This window comes from Pongo pygmaeus, chromosome 7 (assembly GCF_028885625.2).
Source record: "Pongo pygmaeus isolate AG05252 chromosome 7, NHGRI_mPonPyg2-v2.0_pri, whole genome shotgun sequence".
Taxonomy (NCBI): Eukaryota; Metazoa; Chordata; class Mammalia; order Primates; family Hominidae; genus Pongo; species Pongo pygmaeus.
In genome coordinates, this window is record NC_072380.2 from 146,152,578 (window position 1) to 146,169,800 (window position 17,223).

At 49.3% G+C, this 17,223-nt stretch overlaps 1 protein-coding gene across 1 annotated transcript in view; it reads right to left on the bottom strand.

Annotated features, from left to right (window-relative positions):
- Positions 1-17,223, bottom strand: part of NDRG1 (N-myc downstream regulated 1) — a 60,229-nt gene that overhangs the window by 35,733 nt on the left and 7,273 nt on the right. Inside the window, exons 2-3 of the mRNA XM_054498089.2 lie at positions 11,420-11,500; positions 7,389-7,424 (exon numbers count right to left, since the gene is read on the bottom strand). Coding sequence (XP_054354064.1) covers positions 7,389-7,424; positions 11,420-11,482 — 99 coding nt within the window. The 5' untranslated portion in view covers positions 11,483-11,500. The remainder of the gene's footprint in view (positions 1-7,388; positions 7,425-11,419; positions 11,501-17,223) is intronic.

The window sequence follows — 17,223 nt, forward strand, 5'->3', positions numbered from 1 at the left end:
ATTTGAGTTCTGCCCACTTTCAGTCATGGGGCATGAAAACAAGAAGCAACTGTGTGGAAAGAGAGAAATTAGCAAAAGGTCACCATTTCCATTTTCCCTGTGAGCTGGTCCGCTTCCAAGAAAAGGAGGGAAAACAACCCCCCCTGAATGGGATCGTACATCCCTAAGACCAGCTCAGCTCTGCTGAACAAGAGGTCTTGCAGTAGAACGGGAGCCAGACCTCCAGAGCCCCTGCCCGGCCCCGGTGCTGCCCCAGCCCCCTCCACTGCTCCACATGGAGGCCCTGTGGGTAATACCAGCTCATTTCCCAGGGAGCCCTGGTGAGCACACAAACACAGATTCCCATGGAAACCAAATCAAATCGAACCGTCTGTACAACTCAAGATCCAGGTGGAGGGAATTAGAAGCAGCAAATCCAACAGAAAAAGCAATTTGAAGCCACAGAAAGTCACCCGGCCCACGAGTTACAATTTATCGGTAATGAAGTCAACTCTGCTGTCCCTTCCCCAAAACTCGTTACATGAACTTTGGCTCCAGACGTGTGGATTGAATGAGATTTCACTAACTATCTCATCATGGCGTGACACTGGGCAAATCCCTTCAGATTTTCTGGGCCTCGTATCTTCAATATAAAACAAGGATAGCAAGGATAGATGGCAAGGATACCTCCCTCAACAAGGTTTCATGAGGATTACACGAGCGGATGCAGGAAAAGAGCCCAGCATGGTTTCTGATGTACAGCACAGCTCAAGAGAGGCCAGCCATTACAGCTTCCATGACTATAACATTTTTCGGAAGCAGATGGATCTAAATCTAGGATTATCTCAACAGTACCCTTTGGCAAGTTCCCTAACATCTTCAAATGGGTCTCTCATCTGCAAAAGAGGCCAACTCCCCTCACCCTGGCAGTGAAGCCCTGAGACAATGAGTATGCAAATATTCATTCTTCCTCTTCTTCCCTCCCCCAGGTGGCCTTCCACAAAGCTCCCCAACTGGAGCAGAAGTCTTGGACTCTAGAATTCTAGCCAAAGAAAATAAGCTGGAACCCAAAATACTCCCACTCTCCCTACTCATCAAATTTGCAAACACAATTGCCTAAAACCTGATGCCAGAGGCCTCTCAGCAGAGCCAGATCAGACCATGTCCTTCCTGCAACCCCAACACCTAGGCCAGCAGCCCACCCACCCCGTGCTCTGAGGGTTCCAGAATCTTTCCAGGAACGGAACCCAGGCAGGGGCCTGACAGTGCTGGCAGAACCTCATATGCAAATCACCAATCACTTTGCCCGAACATCACCCAGGACAAAACAAAGAGACCACCTAAAGGCGATGCCAGTGACGGAGAGATAAGGCCTGATGCCATCTGCTCTGGCAGGCGAGCTGTCTCCAGAGACAGGCCACCCAGCAGTTCAATGCAGACTCCGCCAGCAGCTCCTCAGTGCCGAGCTCTGGGCTCAAGTGTGTGTGTTTTGATTCATTTAAAAAACAAAACAAAAAAAGCCTAAATTATTGACCACATTGGGAAAGGAAGTAGGAATCTGCCTGAGTTAGTCAAAGTGCTGAAGCAGTAATTATTTTTCAAGGAATAACATCAGCTGCTTTCAGATACACAAAATAAAGCGACTCAGACTCCTTAGACTGGACCAGGAGGGAAGCTATCCCCAGGGGAAGAACTGCCCAGGAGGGAGCCCTATTTTAACAAGCAGATAAGAAACCAACTAAATGAACAGATAAAATCCATTTGCCATTAAGGCACATCAACTCTTGAGTCCTACAACAACTCATTGTCAGTAGGCTAAACATAAGCCCAATGAAGTGTTGCTTAGATTATCTGCTTGGCTAGATTTTTTGACAAGTAGACGTAACAAAGGTGAACCAGAATCTAGTCCATAAGGGCTCGATCAGCCTTTCCAAGAACAGGGCTGTACTCAAGCATCACGGTTGAGAGAACTGTCTGCGTCAGACAGCCCTGGGCTCAATGTGGCTCACTTCACAGCTGCCACCTCTGGGAAAGCCTCAGTTTCCTTATCTGTAAAGTAAGGATGATGGTACAGGTCCCCAAAGATTCAGCAAGAGAGCATAGGAGGCCCTCAGTGCTGGCCTGGCTCATTAAAGGACACCGAAGTGCATGGCAGACAGGTGCTGTCCTGTCGCTTTGCTGGAACTCCTGTGTGAATCTGAGGTCAGATTATACTGACCAGTCCCCAGGCTGATACGCCCTGTAGACCCCCTTGACCAAAGCTCTATCCTTCTCAGTTCCTGGCCCTGGAACCCATCAGGCCCCAGAGAGCTTCCATCGTCACACTGCACTACATCTTCTGATGAAAATTCTACAGCAACCCTACACCCAAGATTTTGGAGACTGCTGAAAATCTGGGGGACGCTTTCACCAATCTCCTGAGTCCCTAACACCTTCCAATCTAAGAAGCCAAATCTAAAGGAATACAGTTTTATACAAAGATTTTCTTTTGGTAACAACCTTGAAAAAGTGTCATTCAACACTCAAATTTCAGCTCAAATATTGTGACTTACTGGGAGCACTGAGCCTGTTAACAGCTTACAGGAATAACACATTTTTGCCCTTGGAAATTTCAGAATTCAGATCAGAAAGGCCTTTGCTTGTGCTGTTACCTCTGCCTGGAACAATCTATCCCCAGTCTCTTTGTCACGTGACTGACTCCATCTATCTTTTAGGTTTCAGTGCAATGTCACCACTTAAAAAAAAGCCTCAACCTAAGACAGCACCCCAGCCATGCCCTATCCCATCACCTGGCTCCATATAACCCTTCACTATTATCTTCAAAGCACCTACAGAAGCTGGAATGCTCACATTTGCTTGTTTGTATGTTTGTTTGCCTCTTTCTTCTGAGGAATCAGGGTTGGTTTCAAATACGTGCCCTGGAAGCACATGGCTTGAGGTCCCCTTTCCAGCTCTGCGATCTCACGCAAGTTCCCTAACCTCTCTGTGCTTCAGGTCCTCTCTCTCCATAGGATGGGGACAGGATCACCGTAAGCACACATGGGGCACGTTTGGCATGCTGCCAGACACACATTCTGTGCTCGGCAGTGCTGAGCTATTATTCCAGAATTTAGCTTCCTGAAAACACAGGTCACTGCCTGTCATGCTCATCACTGCATCCCCAGCACCTAAACTAATGCCAGGCACAAAGTGGGCATTTGTTAAAGAAACAAAGGAAGGCACAACAGGGAAAAATGCTCCTACCTCATAGGACAGCTCGGGGAATTAACTCAGAGGGCTCAGCCCAGGCTGGTGCACGATGCTGGGAGACCTTATCCTGACCTCTGCTGTCCTTCCAAAGGCTTCTCTGTGTGGTCCCCACTTTAATGATGTCCTAAGGGGCAGCTCCTTAGCCGACCCCGGCCTGAGCCACATAGGTTGACCTTCCCTGGGAGTAGGGGCGGGAGCTCCTATTCTCTGTTCTATCAGTTGCCTTTGTCCTGAGACGGGAGAATGTAAAAGTGTTTTGCAGACTTTCCAGAGAAACACAAATGTGAGGAATTATCTTCGCAGGGAGCAGATAAACTATGCTTTCTAGGTTTCTCAGAATTGGTAACCAAGATTTTAAAATCCAAAATAACCATATGATCCAGTGATAGGGTTTGGCTGTGTCCCCACCCAAATCTCATCTTGAATTGTAGCTCCCATAATCCCCACGTGTCATGGGAGGGAACCAGTGGGAGGTAATTGAATCATGGGGTCAGGTTTTGCCCGTGCTGTTCTCGTGATAGTGAATGAGTCTCAAGAGATCTCATGGTTTTATAAAGAGTAAGAGATCTCACGGTTTTATAAACGGCAGTTCCCCTGCACACACACACTCTTGCCTGCTGCCATTTAAGGCGTGCCTTTGTTCCTCCTTCACCTTCTGCCATGAATGTGAGGCCTCCCCAGTCATGTGAAACTGTTGAGTCCATTAAACCTCTTTTTCTTTATAAATTACCCAGTTTCTGATATGTCCTTATAGCAGCTTGAGAATGGACTAATACCTCCAGCAATTCCACTTCTGGGTATATGTCCCCCAAAACTGAAAGCAGGATCTCAAAGAGATATCTGTACACACATGTCCACAGCAGCATTATTCACAATAGCCCAAAGTGCCCAAAGTGTCCAACAACAGACAAATGGATAAGCAAAATGTGGGGCATACATACAACAGAATATGATTCAGCCTTAAAAAGGAAGGAAATGCTGACACCTGCTACAACAGGGAAGAACCCTGAGGACATGAAGCTAACTTACACCAGCCAGACATTGGCAAAGAACAAATCAATGCAAATTAATACAGTTTTATAATAATAATATAGTGTATGATTGCACTTGTATGAGGTACTTAGAGTAATCAAAATCACAGAGACAGAAAATAGAAGGATGACCGCCTGAAGCTAGAATGAGGAGTTGTTTAATGGGACAGAGTTTCAGTTCTGCAAGTTTTAAAGTTCCAGGGGTACAGTGGCTCAAGCCTGTAATTCCAGCACTTTGGGCGGCTGAGGCAGGCAGATCACTTGAAGTCAGGAGTTCGAGACCAGACTGGCCAACATGGAAAAACCCATCTCTACTAAAAATACAAAAATTAGCCTGATGTGGTGGCAGGCACCTGTAATCTCAGCCACTCAGGAGGCTGGGGCATGAGAATTGCTCGAACCCAAGAGGCAAAGGTTGCAGTGAGCCAAGATCGCACCACTACACTCTAGCCTGGATGACAGAGCAAGACTCTGTCTAAACACAAATAAAAATAAATAAATGAATACATTTCTGAAGATGGACGATAGTGATGGTTGCACAGCAATATGAATGTACTTAATATTACTGAACTGTACATTTAAAAGTAGTTCAGATGGTAAATTGGATGTTATGTGCATGTTTCCACAACAACAAAAATAATTAGGGAAAACACTCCATGATAGTTAGTGGATAGGGTGTATGTTTGGCCCGGCACTGATGCGGGAAGCACCACATCATTGGCCCGTGTCAGTGTCCTCTCTCCACTACCACTTAACAAGGCTGGAGCACTGTCTCCATTTCACAGATGGGGAAATGGAAGTGAAGCATCTTGTGCTAAGGGTCAATCACCAGGAAAGGGCACCCATGGGGCTTGTGGTTCACTCTTCCTGGCTCTGGAATGGGGCCTTCACCTGAGGAGGATGGATGATCACATCCCCACTGCAGGAAGATACAACCTCAGTGCCAGCAAGCCACTCCCCTGGGGAACACAAGGAGCTGACATTTCAGCCACAGGGAAGGTTGGCAAGGGCAGCTTCGATCAGGCTGAGGGAGGCTGGTGTAGCCCGACCCATCCCTGAATGAGCAGATGACCCCTGGGGCTAACTTCCAGCTGTTCTCAGCTCAGAGAACCAGTCAAATAACCAAGGCCATGGTGCTGGTGCGAGAGCCACTGCATCTGTTGCAGCTCTGACTGCCCTGGGTGCATTTTTTCCCATTCTCAAGAGGGTGAAAAAGAGGATCCGCTACCATAACTCTTAGCTGCCCCACCATGCCACCCTGAATGAGTGACTTCCCCTTTTCTCTGTCCCTCAGGTTCCCCAGCTGTAAAATGAAGGCTTGGACTTGATAAACCTCAAGATAGTACATTCACCTCCCACCCTCCTGGAGCATCTTCGCATGCCCAGCGTCCTGCAACACAGAGAGGAATGGGATGGAGCTCTAGCCAGGGCATGGGAGAAGCCTGGACCTCAGCACACGAGTGGTGCAGGAAGAACATGGGCTTCCTTCCTGGTCAGGCAGAGCTAGGTGTGGCTTCCAGTCCTTCCACTCTGGCCTCAGTATACCCATCTGAAAAATAAGGCTAATGGTGCCTCTCATGTTATCATGAGATATTGAGGCATTACATGAGATATTGGCTGGGAAGCTCTCAGCACAGCACCTGGCAGGTAGGAAGCCCTCACCAACATCATTAAAACCTACACAAGCAGCACGGGGAGCTCTCAGGGCTGGAAGAGGCGAGGCCCAGAGTCTGGCACCACTTCCCCAATCACTGCTGAGTGACCTCAGGCAAGTCACTTCCCAGTGTTGTCTCTCTTCTTTTTTTTTTTGAGACAGAGTTTCACTCTTGTTGCCCAGGCTGGAGTGCAATGACGTCGTCTCGGCTCACTGCAACCTCTGCCTCCCAGGTTCAAGCAATTCTCCTGCCTCAGCCCCCAAGTAGCTGGGATTATAGGCGCTTACCACCAAGCCTAGCTAATTTTTGTATTTTTAGTAGAGACAGGGTTTCTCCATGTTGGCCAGGCTGGCCTCGAGCTCCTGACCTCAGGTGATCTGCCTGCCTCGGCCTCCCAAAGTGTTAGGATTACAGGCATGAGCCACTGCACCTGGCCCTTTCTTCTTCTTAAACACTGAGATCAGGGTGATCTCCAGGGACAGCCTGACACAACCAGGATGATGAGAAAATACACACCTTGGTGGTGGTATAGAAAGCCTCGATCATCTACTAGCCAATGCTTCCAGCCCCTCTCCCATCCTTTCCCTTCCTTCCAAAGACAGTGCAAGATTCCTCGCCTTGGGATGGATGGGGGAGTATTCATGAAATCAGGGATTCAAGAGGAAAAGCGGAGTTGTTTTGAGGTAAGGAGGTAGAATAGAGGAGTGAGATGCAGAGTACAGAACGGGTCCCAAACTGGGGACACCTGTGCAACACATGGGTAGCGGTTCAGATGAGAACACCTCAGCCACCTTTGGCTGGTCCAGGAGTGCGCCTCTCCTCCTTCAGGGAGACCATAAGCTCACCATATGCTCAGGCTTTCTGCCCCACCCTCCAGAGCCCAGCACAGCATGGGACCCACCCGAGCTTGGGGCTAACGAGTCCAGGACTTAGATTTCCTGAAGTTCTGACCCCGCCCTCGGCTGAGAGAGCCCAGCCTGTTCTCCTGAGAGCCTGTTCTTGGACACGGCTGAGCTGCACCCCCTGGCCCACCCTGCAATCCTGACTGGGGATGGAGATATTTCAGTTCTGGGCCAGAAAACCACAGAGAAGGCTGGTTTCAGTTTCCCAAGTGGAGCCAAGGACATCAAGCTTTTGCTTCCGTTCCCTCCCCTCACAGGGTCCCAAGCCAGCCCAGCATCACACCATTTTCCCCACACACGCCCCACCGTTCTGGCCAGCTCTTTGGGGCTGAAACAGGCAGTGTCTCTGTCCTGCTTTCGTGGGAAGTGACTGGTTCCTGATTCTCTGGCCAGCACTCAAGTCAGCTTCTGTCTGGGAGCAGCAGCTGAGGGTGAGGACCTAGCTGAGACCACTGCCTTCTCTCCCCCTGCCCGCAATGTTTGCCCAATGATCTACTTAAACCAATGGAAAGAAAAAGGAAAAAGAGAAGATGGAATGAGGAAGGGGAAGGAAAGCCACATCCTCTACTTGCCTGGACATCAAACTCTTGCAGGAGGCCGGTGATGGTCTGTGGAAAGACAAAAAAGATTGTCAATTTCATCTGTTTTTCTCTGTAAGAGAAATAATGTTAGGACATATGGGCCTTTCTATGACCTGAATCTGTACCTACGCTCCCTCCTTTGTGGGGTCTCCCTAATTCCTCACAAAGGCAGGCTTTCCTTTTATTTTTTGAGACGGAGTCTTGCTCTGTCACCCAGGTTGGAGTACTGCAAGCTCTACCTCCCGGGTTCACGCCATTCTCCTGCCTCAGCCTCCTGAGTAGCTGGGACTACAGGCGCCCGCCACCACACCCAGTTAATTTTTTTTTTTTTTTTTGTATTTTTTAGTAGAGACGGGGTTTCACCATGTTAGCCAGGATGGTCTCGATTTCCTGACCTCATGATCCACCCACCTCGGCCTCCTAAAGTGCTGGGATTACAGGTGTGAGCCACCACACCCAGCCCAGACTTTCCTTTTCATCTCAAAATATAAGTCCAGCAGAAAGGCAGACACATTAACTGGACTCCTTTCTGACAATAGCCTTGATAGATAAAAATCTGAAGGTCTAAGCTGACCACAGGCTTGAGAGATACAGAAATTTGATATCTGACTATTAACGGGTCTCCCTGGCTCCACCCATGTGCTATACTTTTAAAACTCAAACCTGACCACATCATGGTCCTCCTTACATTTTTTCCATGGCTGCTGTCATCTGGACCTGGATTAAATTTCAATCTCTTGTGAGTAGAAGAGGCAGTGGAGACCTCTAAGCATTTCCCTCAATCTAAAAATTCTGAGTTTCAGGCTGGGTGCTGTGGCTCACGCCTGTCATCTCAGCACTTTGGGAGGCTGAGGCAGGCAGATCACCTGAGGTCGGGAGTTCAAGACCAGCTTGACCAACATGGACAAACCCCGTCTCTACTGAAAATACAAAATTAGCCAGGCATGGTGGCGCATGCCTGTAATCCCAGCTACTCGGGAGGCTAAGGCAGGAGAATTCCTTGAACCTGAGAGGCAGAGGTTGCAGTGAGCCGAGATCACACCATTGCACTCCAGCCACTCCAGCCTGGGCAACAAGAGTGAAACTCCGTCTCGAGAAAAAAAAAAAACATCTGAGTTTCAGCCCAAATTCTATCTTTTACCAGAGCTGTCCATGGCAGGACAGGCCCAGGAAGACAGAGAAAAGTCCCGTGTCCCCTCTGGCCTGGTGAAAGTGTGACTCAGAGGACCAACTGGAGTCTTGGCTGGCCAACATTTCTAAGAGATGTTGCTGGCATGTTTTTCTCCCGACCCAGAGACGGAGTCCCAACACTCCGTGAAAACTGAGCCCCAGCCTCACCCACCACAAACCCCTAGAAAAGAAGACGGCTCAGCAGAGCAAAATGCAAAAGCGATGAGGGGAACAGGATGATGGAATGGAGCTCCCGTTAGATGGCAGGGATTGGAAGACTAGATGACAACACAGGCTCTTGTGCTGGGGATTCAAATAGCTCCACATCTCCTGGGCTGTGGGCAAGAACATCAGGGACTTTGGGTAAATTCAAGTGGAAGCAAACGTGGCTGGCACCTATACCATTGCCCTGTGTGTGTATATGTGCACGTGAGTGTGTACTGGTGGGGAAGAACGGGGAAAGCCATTCTGTACAACAAACACCAACCTTCAAAACGTCAGCAGAGTACAGTGGCAATCTAAATTGAGGACAGACACAAGGAAGAACTTCCCAATAGTTAAGCCTAACTCTAAACACTTTGCTGAGTCAATCTAAGGAACTGAAAGAAATTTATTTCCATCTAAACCTTGAAAGAAAGGGTAAATATTCACTGAGAGATGCACTGGCATGTAACCCTGAATGGACAAGCTCTTAAGAGATGTGTTTCATGTATAAAATGTTCTAAGGATTCCAGTAGGCTGCCTGAAATAAATAAAAAATGTTGTTTTAAATGCATTTACCCTTGGACCCAGCGGTGCCACTTCTGAGAACTTTTTTCTAGGGCTGTACCTGCACATGTATGTAATGACACATGTGAAAGATACAAGGGTGCAAATTTCTTGCAGCGCTGTCTGTAATAGCAAAAGGCTGGACAGACACATGTGTTCACATACTGGGCACTGGGCAAATACATGTGGTGGAATACTATGTACCTAAAAAGAGAAAAGCAAGTGGATTATGGACTGATGTTGAAAAGATCTCCCAGAAATGTCAAGTGAATAAAGCAAACTGTGGGATACTATTTTCACAGGGTTTTTAAAAAGGGAGAAATAAGAGTATGGTGATATGTATTTGTTCTATCTAGAAGTTTTTGTTTGACTGTTTCAGAAGACTATGTCACAGACCCACAGTTAAGAGGACATGGATTTAGAAATTGCATAGTATACGGCAGGGGTTGGCACACTGTAATCCGCCTAACCACATTTTAAATTTTTATTGGAACACAGCAAGTACATTCACTTACATACTGTCTATGGCTGCTTTCTTGGTATAATGGCAAAGTTGAGCAGTTGCAACAGAGATCATGTGGCCTTCAGTGCCTAAGATATTTACTATTTGACCCTTTGCAGAAAAGGTTTGCAGACCCTAGTGTGGAATGATAAGCAAGCATTCTGTAGCCTCCCCAGGCTTGGTTTCTAACTCTAGTTGTACCAGCTATAGCTGAAATAACTTGACCAATCCCCTTCCTGTCTAGGACCAGTTTGTTTTTATTTTTAAGTCTGCAAAAGGGGAAAAGAGATCGTTGCCTCATACATTTGTAAAGAAAAGTCTACGAAATTATGAGCCTAAAACAGAGCAGCCACATGTAAAGTCATAAGGAAATTAAATGAACAGTCTATTCACCATTGTCAGCTGGCCTGGGTTTGATTGCATGTCCCACACTTTGTAACTATGCAAAGAAGACAAATTAACCTCCCTAAGACCCAACTTCCTCCTCTACAAAATGAGTATAATCACAGAACCTGGGACCTGCATGAACCAAAGTTGAAATACGGTTGGCGGAAAAGCAGGCATGCAGGATGTGGTTAGTGCATGGTAATTATCATTTTTAAAAGCATTTAGTTGGCTTTAGACTAACTTCACTTTTGGGCCAAAGCTTCCACATTTTTAAAAAGACATATCAGAGGCAGTTATGAGGCTAAGTGAGAATTGGGATGTAAACATGTTTTGAAGCTACAATGTCAACTGTGCAAATGTAAAGGTTCATTCATCTTCAGAACAATCAGCCGAGGATGGGGCCTGCCAGCCCAGCCTATAGGACAGGGGCTTCTGTTTCCAACAGGAAGGGCTCTGTTGACAGAAGAGATTTGCCCAAAAAGATAATAATAGCAAGTGAAAAAGTGACTATGCATTGCCCATCTCCTCTATGGCAAAGTTCTAACTGCTCCCTACGAATTAGGTCACTCCATCCTCACTTGGCCCCATGAGGTAAGTCCTAATGTCACCATTTTACAGATGAAGAACTAGAATATGAAGATACTGAGAGGTTAGCAAGTGGATACCAAGCTGCAAAGTGTCACAGCTGGGATATAAGTCCAGACAGTGCGGCCCCAGAGTATGTAGCTTTAATGAGAGCTGAGGCAGGCAGTGCCTATGGGCAACTGGGCCCCATGTTGCATGTTCTATAACCACAGAATGTTAGAGATGGGAAAGCTGAGAGAACCTCTGGTTTGATGTCTTCACTTTACAAATGAGAGCAGAAAGGCCCAGAGAAGTGGGCAAGGGGCCCAGCCCCCAATCCTATGGGACTTGAACCAGAGCCTCTCACAACTTTGCATTTCAAGGAAGCAGTGGACACATGTGTTATGTGTGTATGCATGTGTGTCTGTATGCTGTGTACATGTGTGTGCAGCATGTTTGTATGCCGTGTACATGTGTGTGCAGCATGTTTGTATGCCGTGTGTATGCTGTGTACATGTGTATTTGTGCAGTGTTTGCATGCCCATAAGTACAAGTGTGAGCTCCGGTGTGCCTGTGTGTGTCTATGTGCACATGTGCCTGTGATGGGGCAGCCAGGAAGATCTCCACTCACCTCCCCTTTCTCCACCAAAGGCTTCACCTCAGCGAGGTCTACGTCCTGCATCTCCCGAGACATGTCCCTGGTGTCACCTGCCTGCAAGGAGACAAAGGCCAAAAGGTCAATACTTCCTGCTGAGAGGTTTCCTAAAGGAAGCAAATCCAAGACCAATGGCAAGAAGGCCAGGCCTGCGCTCTGCCCAGCAGCTTCCCTCGTGATGCACTGCAGGGTATGAGGAGGCCCCTTGTACACACAGTCCATGGACCAAACCCAGTCTCCCCATTGGGGCTAGCGCAGTGGATTTCCTGGGAGAGGATACTGAGGCTCACAGACACTACCCTCCCAGTGAAATGGATGGATCAGGCTCACAAACAGGTCCCCATACCAAGTTCAGGCCCACCCACCACACCTGAGACGCAGCTCACTGCATTCTAGAAGGGGACCTGCATTGCTGATCCCAAAGTCAGGCAGCCCCAGCGTGACAATGAAACGGGAACACAAGCTCACACGATGCTTACCATGTATAGGCACAGTACAAGCTTCAGCCTCTCAGTTAGCCCTAACAGAAGGTTGGTGATGCAGATGCACAGACACACAGGCACACGTGTGCGCGCGCACACACATACACACCCCACGGCGCAGGACTCTCAGCTGCCTGCTAAAAGGGAAGGGGGCAGAGGAAAACTTAAGCCAAGGAGTTTGGCAGGCATTTGAACGCAAAGTACAATTTTGTAAGAAAAAGGACCTCCAAGGCAGAAAGCGCTTCCTGGATCAAAGCAGGGGATGGGCCAGAGGGGTTACCTGTGCTCTAACACAGGGCAGGTGCAGAAGTGTTGGCTGCAAAACCAGACTGAAGCACAGCCCAGGAAGACTTGGAATGCTGCCACTGACTCCCTGGGGTGCAAGGCTTGGGCAGGTGGTGATATCTATTAAGCATGCTTCCAAGAGCTGAATCTAGAAACCAGAAGTGTAAGCATGTATTCTTCTAGATCAGTAGTCAAGTTAGAAAAACCAAATGCCCACCAATCCCTGGGGTGAAGCATAAAAAATGCAGAATAAGGTCAAGTATTACAGACAGCAGCAGAGGACCGGGGGAGAAGGAGTAAGTGACAAGAGCGAAGAGCCCAGGCCACCCACCCTGTTCACAGATCCAGACTTTCTGAATGGAAAACGCCTGACCAAAGCCCTCACACGGCCAGCTTCAGAGTGGGAACCTGGGCCCCGCACTGCCCAAGGCCCCTTGGATGCAATGGTAGAGAGAATGCAAGCCTCTGAAATTCCTGCCTAGGGCTCCTCTGAAGACCCAGGAACTCCCAAGAACCTGGTGAAACACCTCTTAGAGGTTACCCGGCAAGTGCGGGCCACCCCGAATCCACCCCGGATCCATCCCTTGTGCCAACACATGGCATTCCGTGGGCAGATCCCGCTCTCCACTAGGGTGCTCTGGTCTGGGGCCCCAGCATGATTTTCCCCAGTAGATAACCAGCCCCACAAGAATGGCTTTATACAGACTTTGGAGTCTATGCTCCAGAACATTCTGAAAACAAAGTCGGTTTTATATTTGTGAGCATTCCTGGGCAGCTGCCAGCTTGGAGGCAGGAGGCATGAAAGGCCCGGGTCTGTTAGCCTTGCTAATTCAGCAGGTTCGTGGTCCCAAGACCCTGGCCTGTGGGACACCTCGCCTACAGGGCCTAGGGAGCCTTCCAGAAACCCAGGACCCTGCCAACGCCACCCTCACTCTGAGAGTGAAAGGACTTCTCATTTCACAGGAGCTTCTTAGCATACCCTCCTCAGCAAAGCGCGCCAGGGTGAAGTCAGGGGGCTCTCACTGTCCCACCAGGTGGGTTCAAGCAGTCCTATCTGTGAGCTTCATCAAGCAGGTAGTTTGTTCTTTTCTCTACCTCTAGCTCCCAGCACGAGAGACTCTCCTAGGCAGACAGTCAGGCTGCAACTCCCTCTCTGAATAAATGAGCAATGTAGCGCAACAGCATGCTTTCAGTAAAATTCACTTTTAAATTGTTGCTAAACCCCAAGAGTGCAATGTCTGGAAAACACATTCTACATTTAAAAGGACTCGAGAAATGCTGTGGTTCAGCCCAGTTTGGTCAGTTCTCTTTGGCTTCCAGAAACCGTGATCACATTAGGATATGGTGTCAGTCTCCACCAGCTCTCTCCTTCTCCAGAAGAGAAAAGACAGAAATGTCCACCTTCCCCGTTTCCTCTATCTGGTGAAACCTCTTTACCCTACCCGGCACCTTTTTCCTTCCTACAGCTTAGCTTCCCAGACCACACGAGGCAAGGGGTTAAAAAATCGCTGTGTCTCCTAGAAATATCAAGTTCTTGAGCATCTGCTTTTGGGAGCTGGTGGGGCCTTCTCTGACCCAGCCCCCTCACTGCTAAAGGCCTTTGGGAAGTCTAGAGATAAAACTGCTGAGGGTGATCACGGGGTATATCTAAACTAGGGGGGATTTTCTCTCCCAGGGGACATTTGGCAATGTCTGGTGACATTATTTATTGTCGCCCAGATGATTCCATTGATTTTGAACCATTTAGGGAGTGTCCTAGACTCTGAAGTCTGCCGGGAGACTGGATAAAGCTTTGCAGTAGTCTGGGGGGACTGTGCGGGCTGCAGGCCTCGGGGTAGCCTGCATGTTGGTCGCGTCCTGCAATACTAAGGCCGCATGAACCAAGGGCTGCAGAAGGTGCTTTCTGCAGGTTGACTTAGCCAGCTGCTGGCGGTCCACCATCTGGCCAGCCTGCAGGGCAGGAGGAGAGCGGCTCCCTCACCTCAGTTCTCCCAAGTTGGGCCCATCAAGCAGCCCTTACCTTGTCCCTGAAGCCTCAACCAAAAAACTTTTCAAACTTTTTTTGCAGGAGCTTTTATCCAAAGGAAATCATGTAAGGAACTTCAACATATAAAAATGCTAAAAAATAAAAATTTTAAAATTTAAAAAGTCAAGGTGCTTCGGCTGAAGCCAGGGAAAGGAGCCTGAACCCCACTCCACCCCGGGACTTGGCTCCCTACAATCTGCCCACTCCCAGCCCCCACGCCACCAGGCTGGCCCTCAAAGAACATCTGAGTTCTCAGAAGCAGGATGGAAAACTCAGGATTTATTCAGAGGTTTCTTCCCACACTAGGTTCTATGTGCCCAACACAGAGCTCAGAACAAAAATAACACCAGCTATGGTGATGAGACTGGCTATGGGACTCATCTGGGGATCATGAGCAAACAGACCCAGTTCCTGCCCCCACGGAGCTCACAGTCCCGAGGGGACAGGCGCTCCCTCGGGCTTACTCATCAGGCTGCATCTGGGCTGTGTCCACTGTCCTGTCTGTCCCCCTGGAGGGCAGAGCGGATGCTGTCTGGACGGCATCCAGGACAGCATCTGTGCCTCCTGGACAGAGATCCTCAGCTCAGCACTGCTGACATTTGGGCCCCGCAAGCAGCCTCTGCCTTAGGGGCTGCCCTGAGCATGGGAGGAGGCTCAGCAGCATCCCTGGCCTCTGCCCACCACATGCCCACAGCACACACCCCAAGCTGTGACCAGCAAAAGAATCTGCAAACGTTGCCAAATGTCCCCTGGTGCGACATCCACCCTCCTTTGGAACAGCTGATTTCAGTAATTCCTAGTAGGTAACAGTATCCAGAAAATGTCAGTTGGATGCATTCTTATTTAATCTAGTGCATGCACACACACACACACACACACACACACACACACACTCTCTCTCAAATGCACTCACACATTCTCACACTGACACACTTGCAAACTTTCATTCTCACACTCATTCTCACATTCACACTTATACTCACACATACATACTTTCTCACAAACACTCATTCTCACACACTCACACATTCTCACACACTGACACACTCACTTTCATGGACTCTCACATTCACAGTCATTTATACTCACATGCACTCACGCACACGCGCACACCCCACCTACCTTCATTCACGGAGGAGGGGGCTGGGCCCAAGCGGCTGCCAGCTGTCCTGAGCTCACCCCGCTGGCTGCGGCACAGGGGCTGGAGCGGAGCCAGATCTGATGTTCACACTCTTCCTTCACTCCACTCTCCCCAAAACACTTTTTCTGGGATTCAAAGTCACCACCCGAGAATCATGGAAGGACCCAGTTCTGGCAGAAGCCGCTGTCTTCTGGTGTCTGTGATCTCCTTCTGCCAGCAGGAAATGGCAGGTGATATGTGACCTGGTTTGGGGGCTCGGGCTGGTGCTTCCACTCCTGCTCCCTCCTCCCGGGCACCTGAGGCCCTCATGGTTTAGCAGGTGTGGCAGGTGGAGCCTGTCCCTGGGCTTGAGGTCCTTGCTGGACTCCAGTCCCTGCCCTCCCTGTGCCTCGTGCAAAGTCCTAATCACAGAACGTTGGGACCCACCAGAAAGCATCAAAGTGGTCCTCTTGCAGGTGGGGTGGCAGGGCAGGGCCATACGCAGCATGGCGGGGGAACCAGGGCTGACTCCTAGCCCACCTGCCCCACCTTTGGAGTGGCTTGGGACTGACAAACCGTGTCTCCATCTCCAAGGCCATCTTTGCTCCCTAAGAAGCACAGAAGAAACCCCTCCAGCAGGTCTCCTTCAGCTAAAACCCGGCTTAGCACCAAAAACAGGGCTCCAGGTCACAGCACCGTCTGCCAGCCTGTATCTTCACTTCTTCCTTTCCCATCCACCTGCCTGAGAGGAATTCCGAGAAGTCCAATGCCAGAGAAGTGAAAGGTAGCCAGGAGCTGGGGGAAGCCTTGCAGGTCAGATGCTGGTGTCACCATTTATTAGCTCTGTGATCCTGCATAATTTATCGAATCTCTTTTTAAAAATGTATTCTTCATCTTGTTTTTTAGAGAGACAGGGTCTTGCTATGTTGCCCAGACTGGTCTCGAACTCCCGGGTTCAAGTGATCCTCCTACTCCGGCCTCCTGAGTAGCTGAGATTACAGGCATATGCCACCATGCCTGGCTATCTAACCTCTTTGCCTCAGTTTGCTTGTCTGTCAATGGGCACGCTAACTCCTGCGCCCAGTGATCAGCAGTGGGGCTTAAATTCAAGAATGGCATGGAGAACCTGGCAAACAGCTGCTTAATTCATCAGCATACTTTCCTTTCAGGGTTGCCTTGGAGATGCCAGGACATCTGTGAGGACGTGGCCTGGGTTTCAGTCCTAGAGCCCCAGCGAGGAGAGGGATACATGGAAAATGCTCAGCAAATGCCACCAAAGTTTCTGATTATCAGGCCCAATGCATCACCACTGGGGCCCTTCTCTCCACCAGCACTGTCTGTCAATGAGTAACGAGGGTCCAAGAGGGGCTATACAAATACCCTTCCGGTCCAGCAGACCCAGGAGAGTCAGTGGAGAGCTGGAACACAGGTTACAGGCAAAGCCAAGGCCAGGATCTGCCCGAGGAAGAAAAGAACATGACCCGTGACCCTGGGGCCTGGGAGGGAAGTGGGCAGAGGCGTCTTGAGTAATCCGAGGCCACTTGAGAACTGTTCAACAGCCCGTGGGGGACTGAGAGGGACACACAGAGCCTGTGATTCCCAAAAACCTCAGTGGGGCAGCAGAACATTGGCCTAGGAATCGGGGCATAGGGACCCTGCCACCTTCCTATTCCGTGACTCTGAGCAAGTCACTTCCTCTCTAGGCCTTGGTTTCTCTATCTGTAAAGTAAGCACAGTGTACGTCTATGGAGATCACACTGTCCACAACAAACTTATAGGCAAATGGAAACCCCGGCAGGAAGGTGCTTCACAAAGACAAAAGGGCCACAGGGTCTTACCAAGGCCCTGCCGGGCTCAGCTCTGGCCA